At 32.6% G+C, this 21,712-nt stretch overlaps 2 protein-coding genes across 2 annotated transcripts in view; both read right to left on the bottom strand.

The window, feature by feature from the left end:
* b3gnt2l (UDP-GlcNAc:betaGal beta-1,3-N-acetylglucosaminyltransferase 2, like) overlaps positions 1-3,158 on the bottom strand; it is a 10,773-nt gene extending 7,615 nt beyond the window's left edge. The window contains 1 exon segment of the mRNA XM_062060926.1: positions 3,029-3,158. The gene's annotated coding sequence lies outside the window, so the exon portion shown is untranslated.
* Positions 3,159-6,096: 2,938 nt separating this feature from the next.
* napab (N-ethylmaleimide-sensitive factor attachment protein, alpha b) overlaps positions 6,097-21,712 on the bottom strand; it is a 37,524-nt gene continuing 21,908 nt past the window's right edge. Inside the window, exons 10-11 of the mRNA XM_062060928.1 lie at positions 13,778-13,828; positions 6,097-6,704 (exon numbers count right to left, since the gene is read on the bottom strand). Of these exons, the coding sequence (XP_061916912.1) occupies positions 6,603-6,704; positions 13,778-13,828 (153 nt within the window). The 3' untranslated portion in view covers positions 6,097-6,602. The remainder of the gene's footprint in view (positions 6,705-13,777; positions 13,829-21,712) is intronic.

Consider the following 21,712-nt stretch of genomic DNA (forward strand, 5'->3'; position numbering starts at 1 on the left):
ATGTAACTGTTTTTATATTGTTTTACTTTCTTTTTTATTCAAGAAAATGTTTTTAATTTATTTATCTTATTTTATTCATTTTTTTAAAAAGTACCTTATCTTCACCATACCTGGTTGTCCAAATTAGACATAATAATGTGTTAATTCCACGACTGTATATATCGGTTGATATCGGTATCGGTTGATATCGGTATCGGTAATTAAAGAGTTGGACAATATCGGCATATCGGCAAAAAGTCATTATCGGACATCCCTAATATATATATATATATATATATATATATATATATATATATATATATATATATATATATATTAGGGGTGTGGGAAAAAATCGATTCGAATTCGAATCGCGATTCTCACGTTGTGTGATTCAGAAACGATTGTCATTTTAAAAAAAAAATTTTTTTTTAAATTAATGAATCAATCCAACAAAACAATACACAACAATACCATAACAATGCAATCCAATTCCAAAAGCAAAGCCGAGCCAGCAACACTCAGAACTGCAATAAACAGAGCAATTGAGAGGAGACACAAACACCACACACAACAAACCAAAAGTAGTGAAACAAAAATGAATATCATCAACAACAGTATCAATATTAGTTACAATTTCAACATAGCAGTGATTAAAAATCCCTCATTGACATTATCATTAGACATTTAGTTTATGAGATGTGATGCAAGTGTAAGCCACTCTGACACTACAGTACATTTTTTGTATTTTTTTAAAAATTAATGTTTGTAATGATAATATCAATGAGGGATTTTTAATCACTGCTATGTTGAAATGGTTACTAATATTGATACTGTTGTTGATAATATTCATATTTGTTTCACTACTTTTAGATTGTTCTGTGTGGTGTTTGTGTCTCCTCTCAATTGCTGTTTATTGCTATTCTGAATGTTGCTGGGTCGGGTTTGCTTTTGAAATTGTATTGCATTATTATGGTATTGCTGTGTATTGTTTTCATAAAAAAATTAAAAAAAGTAAATAAAATCGTTTTTGAATCGAGAATCGTGTTGAATTGAAAAAAAAATTGATTTTGAATCGAATCGTGACCCCAAGAATCGATTTTGAATCGAATCGTGGGACACCCAAAGATTCACAGCCCTAATATATATATATATATATATATATACATACACACATACAGGGGCGTCACTAGCTTTTAAGGACAGGGGGGGCTTAGCCCCCAGGAGATGCACAGGATGCGAGCGAACGTAGCGCACGAGCACAAAACTTCACAAACGGCTTACAAAGACTTAGAAATTAATCATTGTTGTTATTATTATTTCAGTGGGTTTATTTTCAATGTGTGTTGAGTACAACAACAAACATGGGTGTGCACAGTGACATTTTGTTTACAGCATCAACAAGAAACAATGACTTGCATGATCCTTCAAGATACACTGAAACACAATGAAAGTGGTGGCATTAGCCTCTATGTTATTACTTCACAACATAGAGGCTAATGCCACCACTTTAGCTCACAATACAATAATTGTTTGTTCTCAAATATTTTGAAGTTGCACAGATTACATTTTGGGCACATATGTGACTAAAATGGTTGTAAATTCAAGCCCTGGAAATATTACTTAATTACTTGAATTAAAGTAATATCTGGATCGGGATAATTTGGCTTGTATATAATATATTTATATATATTTATTATGGCAAGTCGTTAAGGAAATTAAATATATATGGAAGTCTGAATAGAAATGAGAAACTTTTATATATACTGTAAATAAGAAAGACTTTTAGTCTGCTGATCTGAAAAAGAGCCAAAGCTGTCAAAGAGCTGAGGGACCATCTTCAAAGTGCAATGCTAAAACAAATAATGCAAACAATAAAATGTAACTTCCAGGGCTTGAGATCAATGTAGTCCCGTCGTCCCGTGGACGGTAAAAAAAATGCACGGGACGAAATTAAATGCTCCCCGGGACGATGGCTTTTAACCATTTTTTTTCTTTTTCTTTTTATTTATTCATTTTACATTTTATATTAAATGTCTTGGTTTTTCCACCCTCTGAAAATCCTATGAAATGTTTAACAAGCCATCCTATAATAATACAACAGCTATTAATGTAACAATACAATAAAACAAATATATTTAATGATGTTTTTTTTTCATTATTTTAACTGTATATAGATTCTACAAGAAACACAAAACTTAAAAACTAAATTATTTACAATTGCAGACACAAGGTTCTTGTTCTGCAGTGCTGTGTGCTAATGTGCTTCGTACACCTGCAGGACCGCAAGCAAGGTCGCAGAGAAAATGCGGACTGGATTTTGAGTGATGTGGGCATTTTCTATATGAACAAGTGGAATGGATTGGATACCGACGCACTAAAGGGGCTCTCTACCTTACGCTATGAAGTGAGGGGAAACTGAGTGAAAAATGACAGGTTATATTATTATTTATTTAAACTCATATTCGGGCCACTTTATAATAAATATGTCGGCATGTATTTGTAAAAAAAAAAATACATATATATATATATTTTTTTTTTAACACCAAATTATTTAGGGGGGCTTAAGAACATTTTAGGGGGGCTTCAGCCCCCCTAAAATAGACCTAACAACGCCAATGCACACACACAGACACACATATATATATATATATATATATATACGCATTAAAATCGAGGTATTGGTATTTCAATGAGTTGCTTTAAAATGTTCATGCATTAATTTTCACGGCCAACATGAAGGCAAAGTTGAGTTTTGATGCCAAATTGAAGTCATTGACGTGCTTCCAGATAGGCTCCAGCACCCCCCGCGACCCCAAAAGGGACAAGCGGTAGAAAACGGATGGATGGCATTTGAAGCGGGCTGGACTTTGGACGTGAAGTTTACACGCAGCAGGAACTAAATGATGACTTTTATCCTGAAAAACTCCGCTATTTATTCCATCCTTTTATTTCTGGACAGGAAGTCAAGAAATGATCAGGAAGCGCTCAGAGCTTTCTTCACTTCCGACGCCGCTGAATGAGCGCAATGTAAAGGTGGTTAACACACCTGCGTGACGTCATCTCGCGACGATTAGCGACACGCCGCGGAGAGGCGCTTTGAACTCGTCGAACAAGGAAAGGTGCGTGAGACTTACAGGTGAGCCCGGGCAGGTGACGTCCACGCGGCTGCAGGCGCTTGGCGGCCATCAAAGCGGCGCCAGGTAAGGAAGCCGCGCCCATGAGGCCCCGCCTCCTCCTCCTCGCCGGGACGTGACGTCATCCGCTGTCCGCGATGCACAGAGGGTCGGTTAGTAGCAGACTTCATCTATCGCTAAGTGCCTCCATTCCTTCCATTTTGACACAATTAAACACATTTAAACGTTAATATTATCTAACAATGCAACTTTTATTTGGTACACACCTGCAAGTTATACATCCAATCTTACAAATGACAATAGATTTGATGGTTAAATCCTGAATGTTTTTTTTAACGTAAAATTTACTGTACTTTGACAGCAATGTTAATGAAAAAAACAGTGCCGCTGTTTTTTTAACAGTAAATTTCTTGCAAGTGAGTAAAAATCCTGGCGTTTTAGCTGCCAGTTTAGTTTGTATTTACAGCATATTACTGTAAATGGAAAAATAGTACTACTGTTTTTTTACAGTGAAATTCTGGCAACTAAGCGGCCATAAAAAAAATGTGTACTGCTTTCCCATTTACAGTAATACACTGTAAAAACAGCCGTAGATTTTACCATGCAAAAAATTGGCAGCTCGGTTGCCAAAAATGTTACCGTAAAAAAAAAAGTGTCGTTTACAGTAAAATGCTGTAAAGAACATGGCAAATTTTACAATAATTGTGCTTATTTTGTAACTGTAGAATGCACAGCATATTACTGTAAATGGAATTCACAGTGAAATTCTGGAAACAAAAAACTGTGGCACCATTTTCCTATTTACAGTAATATACTGTAAAATCTGCCGTAGATTTTACAGTAAAAAAAAAAATTGCCAAAATGTTACCGTAAAAAATTTGTCTTTTACAGTAAAATTCTGTAAAGAACATCGCAAATATTACAATAATTGTGCTTATTTTCTAACTGTAGAATTTACAGCATATTACTGTAAATGGAATTCAGTGACATTCTGGAAACAAAAAACTGGCACCATTTTCCTATTTACAGTAACAGGTGACGTCCACACTGTAAAAACTGACATAGATTTTACAGTAAAAAAAAAAAAAAATTGCCAAAATGTTACCGTAAAAACCTGTAATATGGTGTAAAGAAGACCGCAAAATTTTCCACTAAATTCCGGGTGACTGCCTATTTTTGGACCGTAGAATTTACAGTGAAATTCTGGAAACTGAGATTCCAGTAAAAAACAAAATTTTCTCATTTACAGTAACACACTGTAAAAAAACATTTTTACTGTAAAAAAAAAAATTGGCAGCTCGGTTGCGAGAATTTTAGCGGAAAAAAGTGCCATTTGCTGCAAATTTTACGGTAAAACTAAGTTGACAGTTTTTACTGTAAAAATCTACAGATTTTTTTTTCAGTGTTACTAATAAAATGTCCTAATGAAAGGTAAAGGAAAGTTTTTTACCGTAAAATTGACTGTACTTAGACAGCATATTACTGTAAATGAAAAAAACAGTGCCGCAGTAAATTTCTTGCAAGTGAGTAAAAATCCGGGCGTTTTAGCTGCCAGTTTATGGTAGTTTGTTTTTACAGCATATTACTGTAAATGGAAAAATAGTACTACTGGTTTTTTTACAGTGAAATACTGGCAACTAAGCGGCCATAAAAAAGATGTGTACTGCTTTCCCATTTACAGTAATACACTGTAAAAACAGCCGTAGATTTTACCATGCAAAAAATTGGCAGCTCGGTTGCCAAAAATGTTACCGTAAAAAAAAGTGTAGTTTACAGTAAAATCCTGTAAAGAACATCGCAAATTTTACAATAATTGTGTTTATTTTCTAACTGTAGAATTTACAGCATATTACTGTAAATGGAATTCGCAGTGAAATTCTGGAAACAAAAAACTGTGGCACCATTTTCCTATTTACAGTAAGATACTGTAAAAACTGCCGTAAATTTTACAGTAAAAAAAAAAATTGCCAAAATGTTACCGTAAAAAAAGTGTTGTTTACAGTAAAACGCTGTAAAGAACATGGCAAATTTCACAATAATTGTGCTTATTTTCTAACTGTAGAATTTACAGCATATTACTGTAAATGGAATTCACAGTGACATTCTGGAAACAAAAAACTGTGGCAACATTTTCCTATTTACAGTAATACACTGTAAAAACTGCCGTACATTTTACCTAAACAAAAACAAAACAAAAAAAAAGGCAGCTCGGTTGCAAAATATTTAACGTAAAAAAACATTTACTGCAGATTTGACGGTAAAATTCTGGTGACTTAGCTGTAGAATTTACAGTAGTTTTTACAGCATATTACTGTGAATGGAAAAACGGTACCACTGTTTTTTTTTTTACAGTGAAATTCTGGCAACTGAGCTGCCAGTAAAAAAAAACTGTGGTACCGTTATCCTATTTACAGTAACAGGTGACGTCCACACTTAACGTAGATTTTACTGTAAAAAAAAAAAAAAAAAGCCAAAATGTTACCGTAAAAACCTGTAATATGGTGTAAAGAAGACCGCAAAATGTTCCACTAAATTCCGGGTGACTGCCTATTTTTTTACCGTAGAATTTACAGTGAAATTCTGGAAACTGAGATGCCAGTAAAAAACATTTTCTCATTTACAGTAACACACTGTAAAAAAAAACATTATTTTCACTGTAAAAAAAAAATTGGCAGCTCGGTTGCGAGAATTTTAGCGGAAAAAAGTGCCATTTGCTGCAAATTTTACGGTAAAACTAAGTTGAATTTACAGTGAAATTCTGGAAACTGAGATGCCAGTAAAAAAACATTTTCTCATTTACAGTAACACACTGTAAAAAAAACATTATTTTTACTGTAAAAAAAAAAATTGGCAGCTCGGTTGCGAGAATTTTAGCGGTAAAACTAAGTTGACAGTTTTTACTGTAAAAATCTAGATATTTTTTTCCCAGTGTCCCTAATAAAATGTCCTAATGAAAGGTAAAGGAAAATGTGTAACAATGTCATGAGGCCAATACTTTTATTTTTACAAGCCATAACTGAAATGTGGCCCTCAATAAAAACAAGTTTAACACCCGTGGTGTAGATCAATGAATCTAGTTTGGACATAATTCAGGATTAGTCAAGTACTGCATCAGGAGCAGCACCTGCTGGGTGACGACAAGAGCACACAACAAACACGGTGCAAGGAGTGGAGGCTCCCATGCCAGTGAAAGTAGAGGTTTTGGGCAAAAGCTGAAAAAAGGAGCTCAGAGACCAGGTCCTGTTTGGTTTAGGGACCGGGACCAGGACCAGGTCCTGTTTGGTTTTGAGAGCAAGACCAGCAGTAACCGTCCTTCACGTCAGGAACACAAGGTCTGTCTTTTCTGTCTCTGGTGGCTGTGGAAAACCTGAACAAGACGCGGACCAGGACTGGGGGAGGGGCAGATTAGAGGGACTGGGCCCAAAGAGGAGAAGAAAAGAAGTGAAGGTCAAGACTGAAGGCAGCAACAGGGTGCATGTTGGGAAATCAGCGCAGGTCGCTCTCCTCCTCCTGTATGGTCTTCTTGATGCGCAGGAGCATGGTGGTCAGCCATTGGTCCAGCCGCGAGATGGTGTCGAACTCCTTCACCTGAGCGACATCACACCTTTAGTCCAGGACATTCAAGACTTAAAACGGTACAACGCGGGCCACTGGTACCGATCCGATACCAAGTACCGTAAATTCCGGACTACAAGCCGCTACTTTTTCCTACGTCTGACGTGAATACTTTCCATAAACAAAATACTTCATTCATCACTCCAAGCAACGTTTGTAAGTTTTACAATTGAACTAAAACAACGTTTGTAAGTTTTACAATATAACTAAAAGAACGTTTGTAAGTTTTACAATATAACTAAAACAACGTTTGTAAGTTTTACAATACAACAAAAACAATGTTTGTAAGTTTTACAATATAAACTAAACAACGTTTGTAAGTTTTACAATATAAACTAAAACAACGTTTGTAAGTTTTACAATATAACCAAAATAACGTTTGTAAGTTTTACAATATAAATTAAAACAACGTTTGTAAGTTTTACAATATAAACTAAAACAACGTTTGTAAGTTTTACAATATAACTAAAACAACGTTTGTAAGTTTTAAAATATAACTAAAACGTTTGTAAGTTTTACAATTTAACTAAAACAACGTTTGTAAGTTTTACAATATAACTAAAACAACGTTTGTAAGTTTTACAATTTAACTAAAACGTTTGTAAGTTTTACAATTTAACTAAAACGTTTGTAAGTTTTACAATATAACTAAAACAACGTTGGTAAGTTTTACAATATAAACTAAAACAACGTTTGTAAGTTTTACAATATAACTAAAACAACGTTTGTAAGTTTTACAATATAACTAAAACAACGTTTGTAAGTTTTACAATATAAACTAAAACAACGTTTGTAAGTTTTACAATATAAACTAAAACAACGTTTGTAAGTTTTACAATATAACTAAAACAACGTTTGTAAGTTTTACAATATAACTAAAACAACGTTTGTAAGTTTTACAATATAAACTAAAACAACGTTTGTAAGTTTTACAATATAACTAAAACAACGTTTGTAGGTTTAACAATATAACTAAAACGTTTGTAAGTTTTACAATATAAACTAAAACAACGTTTGTAAGTTTTACAATATAACTAAAACAACGTTTGTAAGTTTTAAAATATAACTAAAACGTTTGTAAGTTTTACAATTTAACTAAAACAACGTTTGTAAGTTTTACAATTTAACTAAAACGTTTGTAAGTTTTACAATATAACTAAAACAACGTTTGTAAGTTTTACAATATAACTAAAACAACGTTTGTAAGTTTTACAATTTAACTAAAACGTTTGTAAGTTTTACAATACAACTAAAACAACGTTTGTAAGTTTTACAATATAACTAAAACACCGTTTGTAAGTTTTACAATATAACTAGTACGTTTGTAAGTTTTACAATTTAACTAAAACGTTTGTAAGTTTTACAATATAACTAAAACAACGTTGGTAAGTTTTACAATATAAACTAAAACAACGTTTGTAAGTTTTACAATATAACAAACAACGTTTGTAAGTTTTACAATATAACTAAAACAACGTTTGTAAGTTTTACAATATAAACTAAAACAACGTTTGTAAGTTTTACAATATAACTAAAACGTTTGTAAGTTTTACAATATAACTAAAACAACGTTTGTAAGTTTTACAATATAACTAAAACAACGTTTGTAAGTTTAACAATATAACTAAAACAACGTTTGTAAGTTTTACAATATAACAAAAACAATGTTTGTAAGTTTTACAATATAAACTAAAACAACGTTTGTAAGTTTTACAATATAAACTAAAACAACGTTTGTAAGTTTTACAATATAACTACAACAACGTTTGTAAGTTTTACAATATAACAAAAACAATGTTTGTAAGTTTTACAATATAACCAAAACAAGGTGTGTAAGTTTTACAATATAAACTAAAACAACGTGTGTAAGTTTTACAATATAACTAAAACAACGTTTGTAAGTTTTACAATTTTACTAAAACAATGTTTGTAACTTTTACAATATAAACTAAAACAACGTTTCTAAGTTTTACAATATAAACTAAAACAACGTTTGTAAGTTTTACAATATAACAAAAACAATGTTTGTAAGTTTTACAATATAAACTAAAACAACGTGTGTAAGTTTTACAATATAACTAAAACAACGTTTGTAAGTTTTCCAATTTAACTAAAACAATGTTTGTAACTTTTACAATATAAACTAAAACAACGTTTGTAAGTTTTACAATATAAACTAAAACAACGTTTGTAAGTTTTACAATATAACTACAACAACGTTTGTAAGTTTTACAATATAACTACAACAACGTTTGTAAGTTTTACAATATAACAAAAACAACGTGTGTAAGTTTTACAATATAACTAAAACAACGTTTGTAAGTTTTACAATATAACTCAGGGGTGTCCAAACTTGACTTGGGGGCCGCACTGGGCGAACAAAACTTGGCCGGGGGCCAAATACATGTACATATTATATTATTATGATGGATATACAATTAATAAAATGGATGTATAATTATAATAAAGGATATAATAATATGATGGATATATAATTAATAGATATATCATTAATATAATGGATATATATAATAAAGGATATATAATTAATATAAAGGATATATATTTAATATAATATATATATCATTAATATAATGGATATACATAATAAAGGATATATAATTAATATAAAGGATATATACTTTATATAATGGATATATAATTAATATAAAGGATATATACTTTACAGTATATAATGGATATATAATTAATATGATGGATGTACAATTAATATGATGGCTATATAATTAATATAATAGATGGATAGATAGATAGTACTTTAATATGATGGATATACAATTAATATGATGGATATTTAGTTGATATAATATACATATAATTAACGACCCCAAAAGGGACAAGCGGTAGAAAATGGATGGATGGATATATATATGTATAATTAATATAAAGGATATATAATTTATATAAAGGATATATAATTAGTATAAAATATACATCATTAATATCATGTATATAATTAATATGATGGATATTTAATTAATATAATAGACATATAATTAATATAATATACAAATTGAATATAATAGATGTATAATTAATATAAAGGAAATATAATTAATATGATTGATGTACAATTAATATGATGGATATTTAATTAATATAATAGACATATAATTAATATAATATACATAATGTATATAATAGATATATAATTAATATGAAGGATATATAATTAATATTAATGTGATGAGGTGGCAACTTGTCCAGGGTGTACACCGCCTTCCGCCCGAATGCAGATGAGATAGGCTCCAGCACCCCAAAAGGGACAAGCGGTAGAAAATGGATGGATGGATGGATGGATGGATGGATAATTAATATAATGGATATATAATTAATATAATGGATATATAATTAATATGATGGATAAACAATTAATATGATGGATATTTAATTAATATAATATACATATAATTAGCGACCCCAAAAGGGATAAGTGGTAGGAAATGGATGGATGGATATATGTATATGTATATATATATATATAATTAATATAAAGGATATATAATTTATATAAAGGATATATAATTAATATCATGTATATAATTAATATCATGGATATTTAATAAATATAAGAAGATATATAATTAATATAATAGACATAATGAATATAATAGATATATAATTAATATAAAGGATATATAATTTATATAAAGGATATATAATTAGTATAAAGGATATATAATTAATATCATGTATATAATTAATATGATGGATATCTAATTAATATAATAGACATATAATTAATATAATAGACATAATGAATATAATAGATATATAATTAATATAAAGGATATATAATTAATACAAAAGATATATAATAATATAATGAGATATTAAGAGTATGTGAAATTTGACTCCTACCTTTTTTATTTCTGTGATGACCTTCTTAAAGTTTTGTAACCCATCAGAAATATCAAGCAGCTAAATTGTGCCAAACATAGATAAGTGTGGAGAGTGTTTTGCATTTTTCCCATCATGCATTGCATGGAATTTAAATGGGTGTCATTTTGAATTTCTTTATGGTGTTTGGACGTTTTTCATAATATCCACAAAGTTCAGTGAGCAGGTTGTGTTATGTGTGACCATAAGTGTTGACTTTTATGGTAGTTGCATTTTCTTTGCACCATGACAAGGGAAGGTTGTTTGGTTTGTGTCTTACAAGTAAATGCTGTGCTATCACTTTGAAGTACTTTCAAGGGTCATCGACCTGATTTACTCAGATTGTTCAAAAGATGGCAGCAAATATGTAGCATTCAGAGACCACCTGGTATTTAAGATTGTTTGAAAGCACCCCGCGGTGCGATACTTTTTGGAACTCATGACCTCTCGCAGGCCAAATTAAAGACGCTGATATAACTAAAACAATTCATTCTTACTAAAGCGTCCCATGTGTGATGTCTGTAGGAGTGTTTTCATGCATATTTGTACCTGCTATCCTAATGTAATCAATATCTACATAGGTGTATAGAGGCCCATTTCCAGCAACTATCACTCCAGTGTTCTAATGGTACAATGTGTTTGCTCATTGGCTCAGAAGGCTAATTGATGATTAGAAAACCCTTGTGCAATCATGTTTACACATCTGAAAACAGTTTAGCTCGTTACAGAAGCTACAAAACTGACCTTCCTTTGAGCAGATTGAGTTTCTGGAGCATCACATTTGTGGGGTCAATTAAACGCTCAAAATGGCCAGAAAAAGAGAACTTTCATCTGAAACTCGACAGTCTATTCTTGTTCTTAGAAATTAAGGCTATTCCACTAAATTGTTTGGGTGACCGCAAACTTTTGAACGGTAGTGTATATATATATATATGTATATATATATATATATATATATATATATATATATATATATATATATATATATATATATATATACACATATATATATATACATATATATATACATATACATATATATATATATACTGTACATATATATATACAGTATTCCACTGATGGTGGAAACTTTACACTAGACTTCAGGCAACGTGGATCCTGTGCCTCTCCTGTCTTCCTCCAGACTCTGGGACCTCGATTTCCAAAGGAAATGCAAAATTTGCTTTCGTTTCCACCATCAGTGATGGTTTGGGGTGCCATGTCATCTGCTGGTGTCGGTCCACTCTGTTTCCTGAGATCCAGGGTCAACGCAGCCGTCTACCAGCAAGTTTTAGAGCACTTCATGCTTCCTGCTGCTGACCTGCTCTATGGAGATGGAGATTTCAAGTTCCAACAGGACTTGGCGCCTGCACACAGCGCAAAATCTACCCGTGCCTGGTTTACGGACCTTGGTATTTCTGTTCTAAATTGGCCCGCCAACTCCCCTGACCTTAGCCCCATAGAAAATCTGTGGGGTATTGTGAAAAGGAAGATGCAGAATGCCAGACCCAAAAACGCAGAAGAGTTGAAGGCCACTATCAGAGCAACCTGGGCTCTCATAACACCTGAGCAGTGCCAGAAACTCATCGACTCCATGCCACGCCGCATTAACGCAGTAATTGAGGCAAAAGGAGCTCCAACCAAGTATTGAGTATTGTACATGCTCATATTTTTCATTTTCATACTTTTCAGTTGGCCAACATTTCTAAAAATCCCTTTTTTGTATTAGCCTTAAGTAATATTCTAATTTTGTGACACACGGAATTTTGGATTTTCATTTGTTGCCACTTCAAATCATCAAAATTAAATGAAATAAACATTTGAATGCATAAGTCTGTGTGCAATGAATAAATATAATGTACAAGTTACACCTTTTGAATGCAATTACTGAAATAAATCAAGTTTTTCAAAATATTCTAATTTACTGGCTTTTACCTGTATATATGTCTGGAACACTCTGCCCCTCCATGTTCAAACTGCTTCCACAGTGGAGTGTTTTAAGTCTCGTCTTAAGACCCACTTTTATTCTTTGGCTTTTAACACTACGTGAGTTGTGTGGTCTTCTGTCCTCTGTGTTTTTTTTGAATAAATTTTGATGTCTATTTTACTGTTTTAATTGGTTTTACCCTTTAAAATCGTTTTTAATCATATTTATTTTTTATATTGTTTTTGTATTGGTTTTCTATTCATTTATTCTTTGTTTTTATTTTGTCATTGGTGTAGCATAATATTGTTTTTAATATTGTTTTTAATATTGTTTTTAACATTGTTTTTAACATGGCTGTGCAGCACTTTGGAAACATTCTTGTTGTGTAAATGTGCTATATAAATAAAGTGGATAGGATTATATATATATATATATATATATATATATATATATATATATATATATATATATATATATATATATATACATATATATATATTTAAAGACACAACTTTGTGTTATAAGTGCTTTTTCTCATTACATTCCGATTTTTTGCTGTTTTTCACTTACATTTTTACTGTTGTTTTTTTTAGATAAATAAACACAACTTTTTAAATTTTAGCAGCCATGTTAAATATATTTGCACAAAGTATCGGTATCAATCAGCATCGCCGATACCAGCCTGAATTCGACTTGGTATCAAATCGGAAAGAAAATCAGTGGTATTGCACATCAGTAACTCCTGGCAATATAGTAATGTTTTAGTGACACTAGAGATAATATATTGAGCACATACCGCCCCCTGTTGGCAACTGACAGCATTGCAATGACAACATATATATTTAACAGATAATTTAGTATGCAGCATCAACTTATATTTATTAATCAAACAACCTTTCTAGCCCATGGTGCCTATATTTAAAAAAACATATAATAACATCCATCTAAATCCACCTCAAAGCATAATGGGTAATTTCAGGAATGCCCTCCCTCCATACGTTTGGCACATTTTTCTGCGCCTGATGTTTCTGATTGATGACAAAACATTACGGAGGTCATCAGGAAAGTAAACAGGGTTGGAGTGGGACTTTCACAGACTCTTAATATTTCATGTTTTATCGTTTGTACTTCATATTGTAGTGGCAGGAGGTGTACTACAAAGCGAGTCGCGGGTCAGAGTTTGGACACCCCTAGTGAAGAACAAGAAGATGACACTCACCGAGTCAGTGTAGGCGTCCACGTTCTGTTCTTCATACGCGTCCAGAAGTTTCTGGTGTAAAGGAAACATGAAGACACTTTCACACAGATACCAGGCAAAAAGATCAGAACTGTAACAGAACAGGTGGGCGTGTCCAAACACACTTCTGATACGAGGCTGGAGTATCGCCAATACGGCTATTGATTCGATACGATATCAGCAGGAATCATACGTTCTTGTATTATTGTAAAAGGTTTGATCAAGTCAAATGAGTCAAACAGAGAACAATAAACACTGACCTATTTATTAATAACCATATGGAATTGACTTAAAGTTGAAGTGGAGTGGTAATTTGTTTCTTGGCCACGATAACTCGTGAATAAGTAAGCGTGTGACACGTTTGTTACTGAATACTTTCTAATGCTCTTCTGTCTTGGAGACTTTGTACGTGTAAGTAATATGCAAATATAATTATATGATACTTGTTTATATTGTCTGATTGTTCAATGATTATATTACTACTAATATGCTATTGTGTGCTTAGCTGTTGTGTAGCTGCTAGCTCCTAGTAGCCTATTGCCTTGCACAGTGATTTTCAAACTGCGGTACGCAGGCTCCATCTAGTGGTACACCAAAGAATAATGTAATGCCAAAAGTACTAAAAAAAAATTTGTTAAATAAAACCTCTGCCTTGTTTTTAATGAATACTTGGGCCTACTATGCTATTGTATTTCAATGTTGTCATTATGGTGGTACTTGATAAATACTTATGTCTACTACACTACTGTATTTGATGTTGTCATAATGGTGGTACTTAATGAATACTTAGGTCTACTACACTACTGTATTTTAATGTTGTCATTATGGTGGTACTTAATGAATACTTAGGTCTACTACACTACTGTATTTTATGTTGTCATTATGGTGGTACTTAATGAATACTTAGGTCTACTACACTACTGTATTTTAATGTTGTCATTACGGTGGTACTTAATGAATACTTAGGTCTACTACACTACTGTATTTAATGTTGTCATTATGGTGTTACTTAATGAATACTTAGGTCTACTACACTACTGTATTTTAATGTTGTCATTATGGTGTTACTTAATGAATACTTAGGTCTACTACACTACTGTATTTAATGTTGTCATAATGGTGGTACTTAATGAATACTTAGGTCTACTACACTACTGTATTTTAATGTTGTCATTACGGTGGTACTTAATGAATACTTAGGTCTACTACACTACTGTATTTAATGTTGTCATTATGGTGGTACTTAATGAATACTTAGGTCTACTACACTACTGTATTTAATGTTGTCATAATGGTGGTACTTAATGAATACTTAGGTCTACTACACTACTGTATTTAATGTTGTCATTATGGTGTTACTTAATGAATACTTAGGTCTACTACACTACTGTATTTAATGTTGTCATAATGGTGGTACTTAATGAATACTTAGGTCTACTACACTACTGTATTTAATGTTGTCATAATGGTGGTACTTAATATATACTTAGGTCTACTACACTACTGTATTTGATGTTGTCATAATGGTGGTACTTAATGAATACTTAGGTCTACTACACTACTGTATTTTAATGTTGTCATTATGGTGGTACGTAATGAATACTTAAGTCTACTACACTACTGTATTTTAATGTTGTCATTATGGTGTTATTTAATGAATACTTAGGTCTACTACACTACTGTATTTAATGTTGTCATTATGGTGTTACTTAATGAATACTTAGGTCTACTACACTACTGTATTTAATGTTGTCATAATGGTGGTACTTAATGAATACTTAGGTCTACTACACTACTGTATTTAATGTTGTCATTATGGTGTTACTTAATGAATACTTAGGTCTACTACACTACTGTATTTAATGTTGTCATAATGGTGGTACTTAATGAATACTTAGGTCTACTACACTACTGTATTTGATGTTGTCATAATGGTGGTACTTAATGAATACTTAGGTCTACTACACTACTGTATTTTAATGTTGTCATTATGGTGGTACGTAATGAATACTTAAGTCTACTACACTACTGTATTTTAATGTTGTCATTATGGTGTTACTTAATGAATACTTAGGTCTACTACACTACTGTATTTTAATGTTGTCATTATGGTGGTACTTAATGAATACTTAGGTCTACTACACTACTGTATTTTATGTTGTCATTATGGTGGTACTTATTGAATACTTAGGTCTACTACACTACTGTATTTTAATGTTGTCATTACGGTGGTACTTAATGAATACTTAGGTCTACTAAACTACTGTATTTAATGTTGTCATTATAGTGTTACTTAATGAATACTTAGGTCTACTACACTACTGTATTTTAATGTTGTCATTATGGTGTTAATGAATACTTAGGTCTACTACACTACTGTATTTAATGTTGTCATTATGGTGGTACTTAATGAATACTTAGGTCTACTACACTACTGTATTTTAATGTTGTCATTACGGTGGTACTTAATGAATACTTAGGTCTACTACACTACTGTATTTAATGTTGTCATTATGGTGGTACTTAATGAATACTTAGGTCTACTACACTACTGTATTTAATGTCATAATGGTGGTACTTAATGAATACTTAGGTCTACTACACTACTGTATTTAATGTCATTATGGTATTACTTAATGAATACTTAGGTCTACTACACTACTGTATTTAATGTTGTCATAATGGTGGTACTTAATGAATACTTAGGTCTACTACACTACTGTATTTAATGTTGTCATTATGGTGTTACTTAATGAATACTTAGGTCTACTACACTACTGTATTTAATGTTGTCATAATGGTGGTACTTAATGAATACTTAGGTCTACTACACTACTGTATTTGATGTTGTCATAATGGTGGTACTTAATGAATACTTAGGTCTACTACACTACTGTATTTTAATACTGTCATTATGGTGGTACGTAATGAATACTTAAGTCTACTACACTACTGTATTTTAATGTTGTCATTATGGTGTTACTTAATGAATACTTAGGTCTACTACACTACTGTATTTTAATGTTGTCATTATGGTGTTACTTAATGAATACTTAGGTCTACTACACTACTGTATTTAATGTTGTCATTATGGTGTTACTTAATGAATACTTAGGTCTACTACACTACTGTATTTTAATGTTGTCATTATGGTGTTACTTAATGAATACTTAGGTCTACTACACTACTGTATTTAATGTTGTCATTATGGTGGTACTTAATGAATACTTAGGTCTACTATACTACTGTATTTAATGTTGTCATAATGGTGGTACTTAATGAATACTTAGGTCTACTACACTACTGTATTTAATGTTGTCATTATGGTGTTACTTAATGAATACTTAGGTCTACTACACTACTGTATTTAATGTTGTCATAATGGTGGTACTTAATGAATACTTTGGTCTACTACACTACTGTATTTGATGTTGTCATAATGGTGGTACTTAATGAATACTTAGGTCTACTACACTACTGTATTTGATGTTGTCATAATGGTGGTACTTAATGAATACTTAGGTCTACTACACTACTGTATTTTAATGTTGTCATTATGGTGGTACGTAATTAATACTTAAGTCTACTACACTACTGTATTTTAATGTTGTCATTATGGTGGTACTTAATGAATACTTAGGTCTACTACACTACTGTATTTTATGTTGTCATTATGGTGGTACTTAATGAATACTTAGGTCTACTACACTACTGTATTTTAATGTTGTCATTACGGTGGTACTTAATGAATACTTAGGTCTACTACACTACTGTATTTAATGTTGTCATTATGGTGTTACTTAATGAATACTTAGGTCTACTACACTACTGTATTTTAATGTTGTCATTATGGTGTTACTTAATGAATACTTAGGTCTACTACACTACTGTATTTAATGTTGTCATTATGGTGGTACTTAATGAATACTTAGGTCTACTACACTACTGTATTTTATGTTGTCATTATGGTGGTACTTATTGAATACTTAGGTCTACTACACTACTGTATTTTAATGTTGTCATTACGGTGGTACTTAATGAATACTTAGGTCTACTAAACTACTGTATTTAATGTTGTCATTATGGTGTTACTTAATGAATACTTAGGTCTACTACACTACTGTATTTTAATGTTGTCATTATGGTGTTAATGAATACTTAGGTCTACTACACTACTGTATTTAATGTTGTCATTATGGTGGTACTTAATGAATACTTAGGTCTACTACACTACTGTATTTTAATGTTGTCATTACGGTGGTACTTAATGAATACTTAGGTCTACTACACTACTGTATTTAATGTTGTCATTATGGTGGTATTTAATGAATACTTAGGTCTACTACACTACTGTATTTAATGTTGTCATAATGGTGGTACTTAATGAATACTTAGGTCTACTACACTACTGTATTTAATGTTGTCATTATGGTATTACTTAATGAATACTTAGGTCTACTACACTACTGTATTTAATGTTGTCATAATGGTGGTACTTAATGAATACTTAGGTCTACTACACTACTGTATTTGATGTTGTCATAATGGTGGTACTTAATGAATACTTAGGTCTACTACGCTACTGTATTTGATGTTGTCATAATGGTGGTACTTAATGAATACTTAGGTCTACTACACTACTGTATTTTAATGTTGTCATTATGGTGGTACGTAATGAATACTTAAGTCTACTACACTACTGTATTTTAATGTTGTCATTATGGTGGTACTTAATGAATACTTAGGTCTACTACACTACTGTATTTTATGTTGTCATTATGGTGGTACTTAATGAATACTTAGGTCTACTACACTACTGTATTTTAATGTTGTCATTACGGTGGTACTTAATGAATACTTAGGTCTACTACACTACTGTATTTAATGTTGTCATTATGGTGTTACTTAATGAATACTTAGGTCTACTACACTACTGTATTTAATGTTGTCATTATGGTGGTACTTAATGAATACTTAGGTCTACTACACTACTGTATTTTAATGTTGTCATAATGGTGGTACTTAATGAATACTTAGGTCTACTACACTACTGTATTTAATGTTGTCATAATGGTGGTACTTAATGAATACTTAGGTCTACTACACTACTGTATTTAATGTTGTCATTATGGTGTTACTTAAAGGCCTACTGAAACCCACTACTACCGACCACGCAGTCTGATAGTTTATATATCAATGATGAAATCTTAACATTATAACACATGCCAATACGGCCGGGTTAACTTATAAAGTGACATTTTAAATTTGCCGCTAAACTTCCGGTTCGAAACGCCTCTGAGGATGACGTATGCGCGTGACGTAGCCCGGCGAACACGGGTATGCCTTCCACATTGAAGCCAATACGAAAAAGCTCTGTTTTCATTTCATAATTCCACAGTATTCTGGACATCTGTGTTCGTGAATCTGTTGCAATCATGTTCATTGCATTATGGAGAAGGAAGCTGAGCAAGCAAAGAAGAAAGTTGTCGGTGCGAAATGGACGTATTTTTCGAACGTAGTCAGCAACAACAGTACACAGCCGGCGCTTCTTTGTTTACATTCCCGAAAGATGCAGTCAAGATGGAAGAACTCGGATAACAGAGACTCTAACTAGGAGGACTTTTGACTTCGATACACAGACGCCTGTAGAGAACTGGGACAACACAGACTCTTACCAGGATTACTTTGATTTGGATGACAAAGACGCAGACGTGCTACTGTGAGTATGCAGCTTTGGCTTCTAAACATTTGATCGCTTGACCGTATGTGCGCAACTTTTTTTTGCGTATGTACGTAACTTTTTTTAAATATATAAGCTTTATGAACCTTGGGTTAGGTGAACGGTCTTTTGGGCTGAGTGATTGTGTGTGTTGATCAGGTGTTTGAATTGTATTGGCGTGTTCTATGGAGCTAGGAGCTAGCAGAGGAGCTAGGAGCTAGCGTAACAAACACGCAGGTGTTTTTATGCAGGATTAATTTGTGGCATATTAAATATAAGCCTGGTTGTGTTGTGGCTAATAGAGTATATATATGTCTTGTGTTTATTTACCGTTGTAGTCATTCCCAGCTGAATATCAGGTACCGTGAGTATCCAGCCTTGGCTGCTAAACATTTGATAGCTTGACCGTATGTGCACGTCACGTACGTAACTTTTTAAAAATATATAAGCTTTATGAACCTTGGGTTAGGTGAACGGTCTTTTAGGCTGAGTGATTGTGTGTGTTGATCAGGTGTTTGAATTGTATTGGCGTGTTCTATGGAGCTTGGAGCTAGCAGAGGAGCTAGGAGCTAGCGTAACAAACACGCAGGTGTTTTTATGCAGGATTAATTTGTGGCATATTAAATATACGCCTGGTTGTGTTGTGGCTAATAGAGTATATATATGTCTTGTGTTTATTTACTGTTGTAGTCATTCCCAGCTGAATATCAGGTCACCCCCGGCTCTCACAGCATCTTCCCTATCTGAATAGCTTCAACTCCCCACTAGTCCTTCACTTGCACTTTACTCATCCACAAATCTTTCATCCTCGCTCAAATTAATGGGGAAATTGTCGCTTTCTCGGTCCGAATCTCTCTCACTTCATGCGGCCATCATTGTAAACAATAGGGAACTTTGCGTATATGTTCAACTGACTACGTCACGCTACTTCCGGTAGGGGCAAGCCTTTTTTTTATCAGATACCAAAAGTTGCAATCTTTATCGTCGTTGTTCTATACTAAATCCTTTCAGCAAAAATATGGCAATATCGCGAAATGATCAAGTATGACACATAGAATAGATCTGCTATCCCCGTTTAAATAAAAAAAAATCATTTCAGTAGGCCTTTAATGAATACTTAGGTCTACTACACTACTGTATTTAATGTTGTCATAATGGTGGTACTTAATGAATACTTAGGTCTACTACACTACTGTATTTAATGTTGTCATTATGGTGGTACTTAATGAATACTTAGGTCTACTACACTACTGTATTTAATGTTGTCATAATGGTGGTACTTAATGAATACTTAGGTCTACTACACTACTGTATTTAATGTTGTCATAATGGTAGTATATTTTCTGAGGTGATACCTGGCAATGGCCCAGCATGTTTACCTTTCGTGAACGACTTGACTAAAATAGAAGAAATCGTGTGCTCATTGGAGGACATTTAGATGTCGACTAAACAAGGAAACGAGACTGCTTGTATCGGACATTTTACATGCAAGCTGATATCAACTGGGTGATATCGGACCGATATTGGATACAGTAGATCTGACGTGTGCCTTTGACATGGAACCCAGCCATGCACAGTAGGGCAGACAAGTACAGACCCTTTGCAAAAAATGTGAATATCATGGAAAAGTGTATCTATTTCCATAATTCCATTCAAAAAGTTAAACTTCCATAGATTATAGATTCAGTTAATTTGTACATCATGACCAAATGCATAAGTGGCAGGCCACTACAGATAAATGGAGGAAATGCTGCGGCAATATTGCGCTTGGCTGCTGTTCTGTGTAAAAGGAAAAGGCGTAAGTAAGGCAGGGGTGTCAAACTCATTTTAGCTCAGGGGCCGCATGGAGGAAAATCTGTGCACACGCAGGACGGACTATTCAAATCATGGAATTAAAACTAAAAAATAAAGACGACTTCAGATTGTTTTCTTTGTCTTACTTTGGCCAAAAATAGAACAAACACATTCTGAATATATTACAATAAAAATGTAGAAAAAAAATAGCGGCAGCGGTAAAGTTTAGATCCATGAAGGAAAGAAGAAAGTGAATGAATGTTTATTACTGAATAAAATGTACATATGCATAACAAATTGTTTTCTTTTGTATTATTTTTTTATAATGAATAAAGTAACGTTTATGACAATCTTTTTCCAAAACACAATATAGAACAGGCCTGGGCAATTATTTGACTCGGGGG

Source organism: Entelurus aequoreus, linkage group LG10 (genome assembly GCF_033978785.1).
Source record: "Entelurus aequoreus isolate RoL-2023_Sb linkage group LG10, RoL_Eaeq_v1.1, whole genome shotgun sequence".
NCBI lineage: Eukaryota > Metazoa > Chordata > Actinopteri > Syngnathiformes > Syngnathidae > Entelurus > Entelurus aequoreus.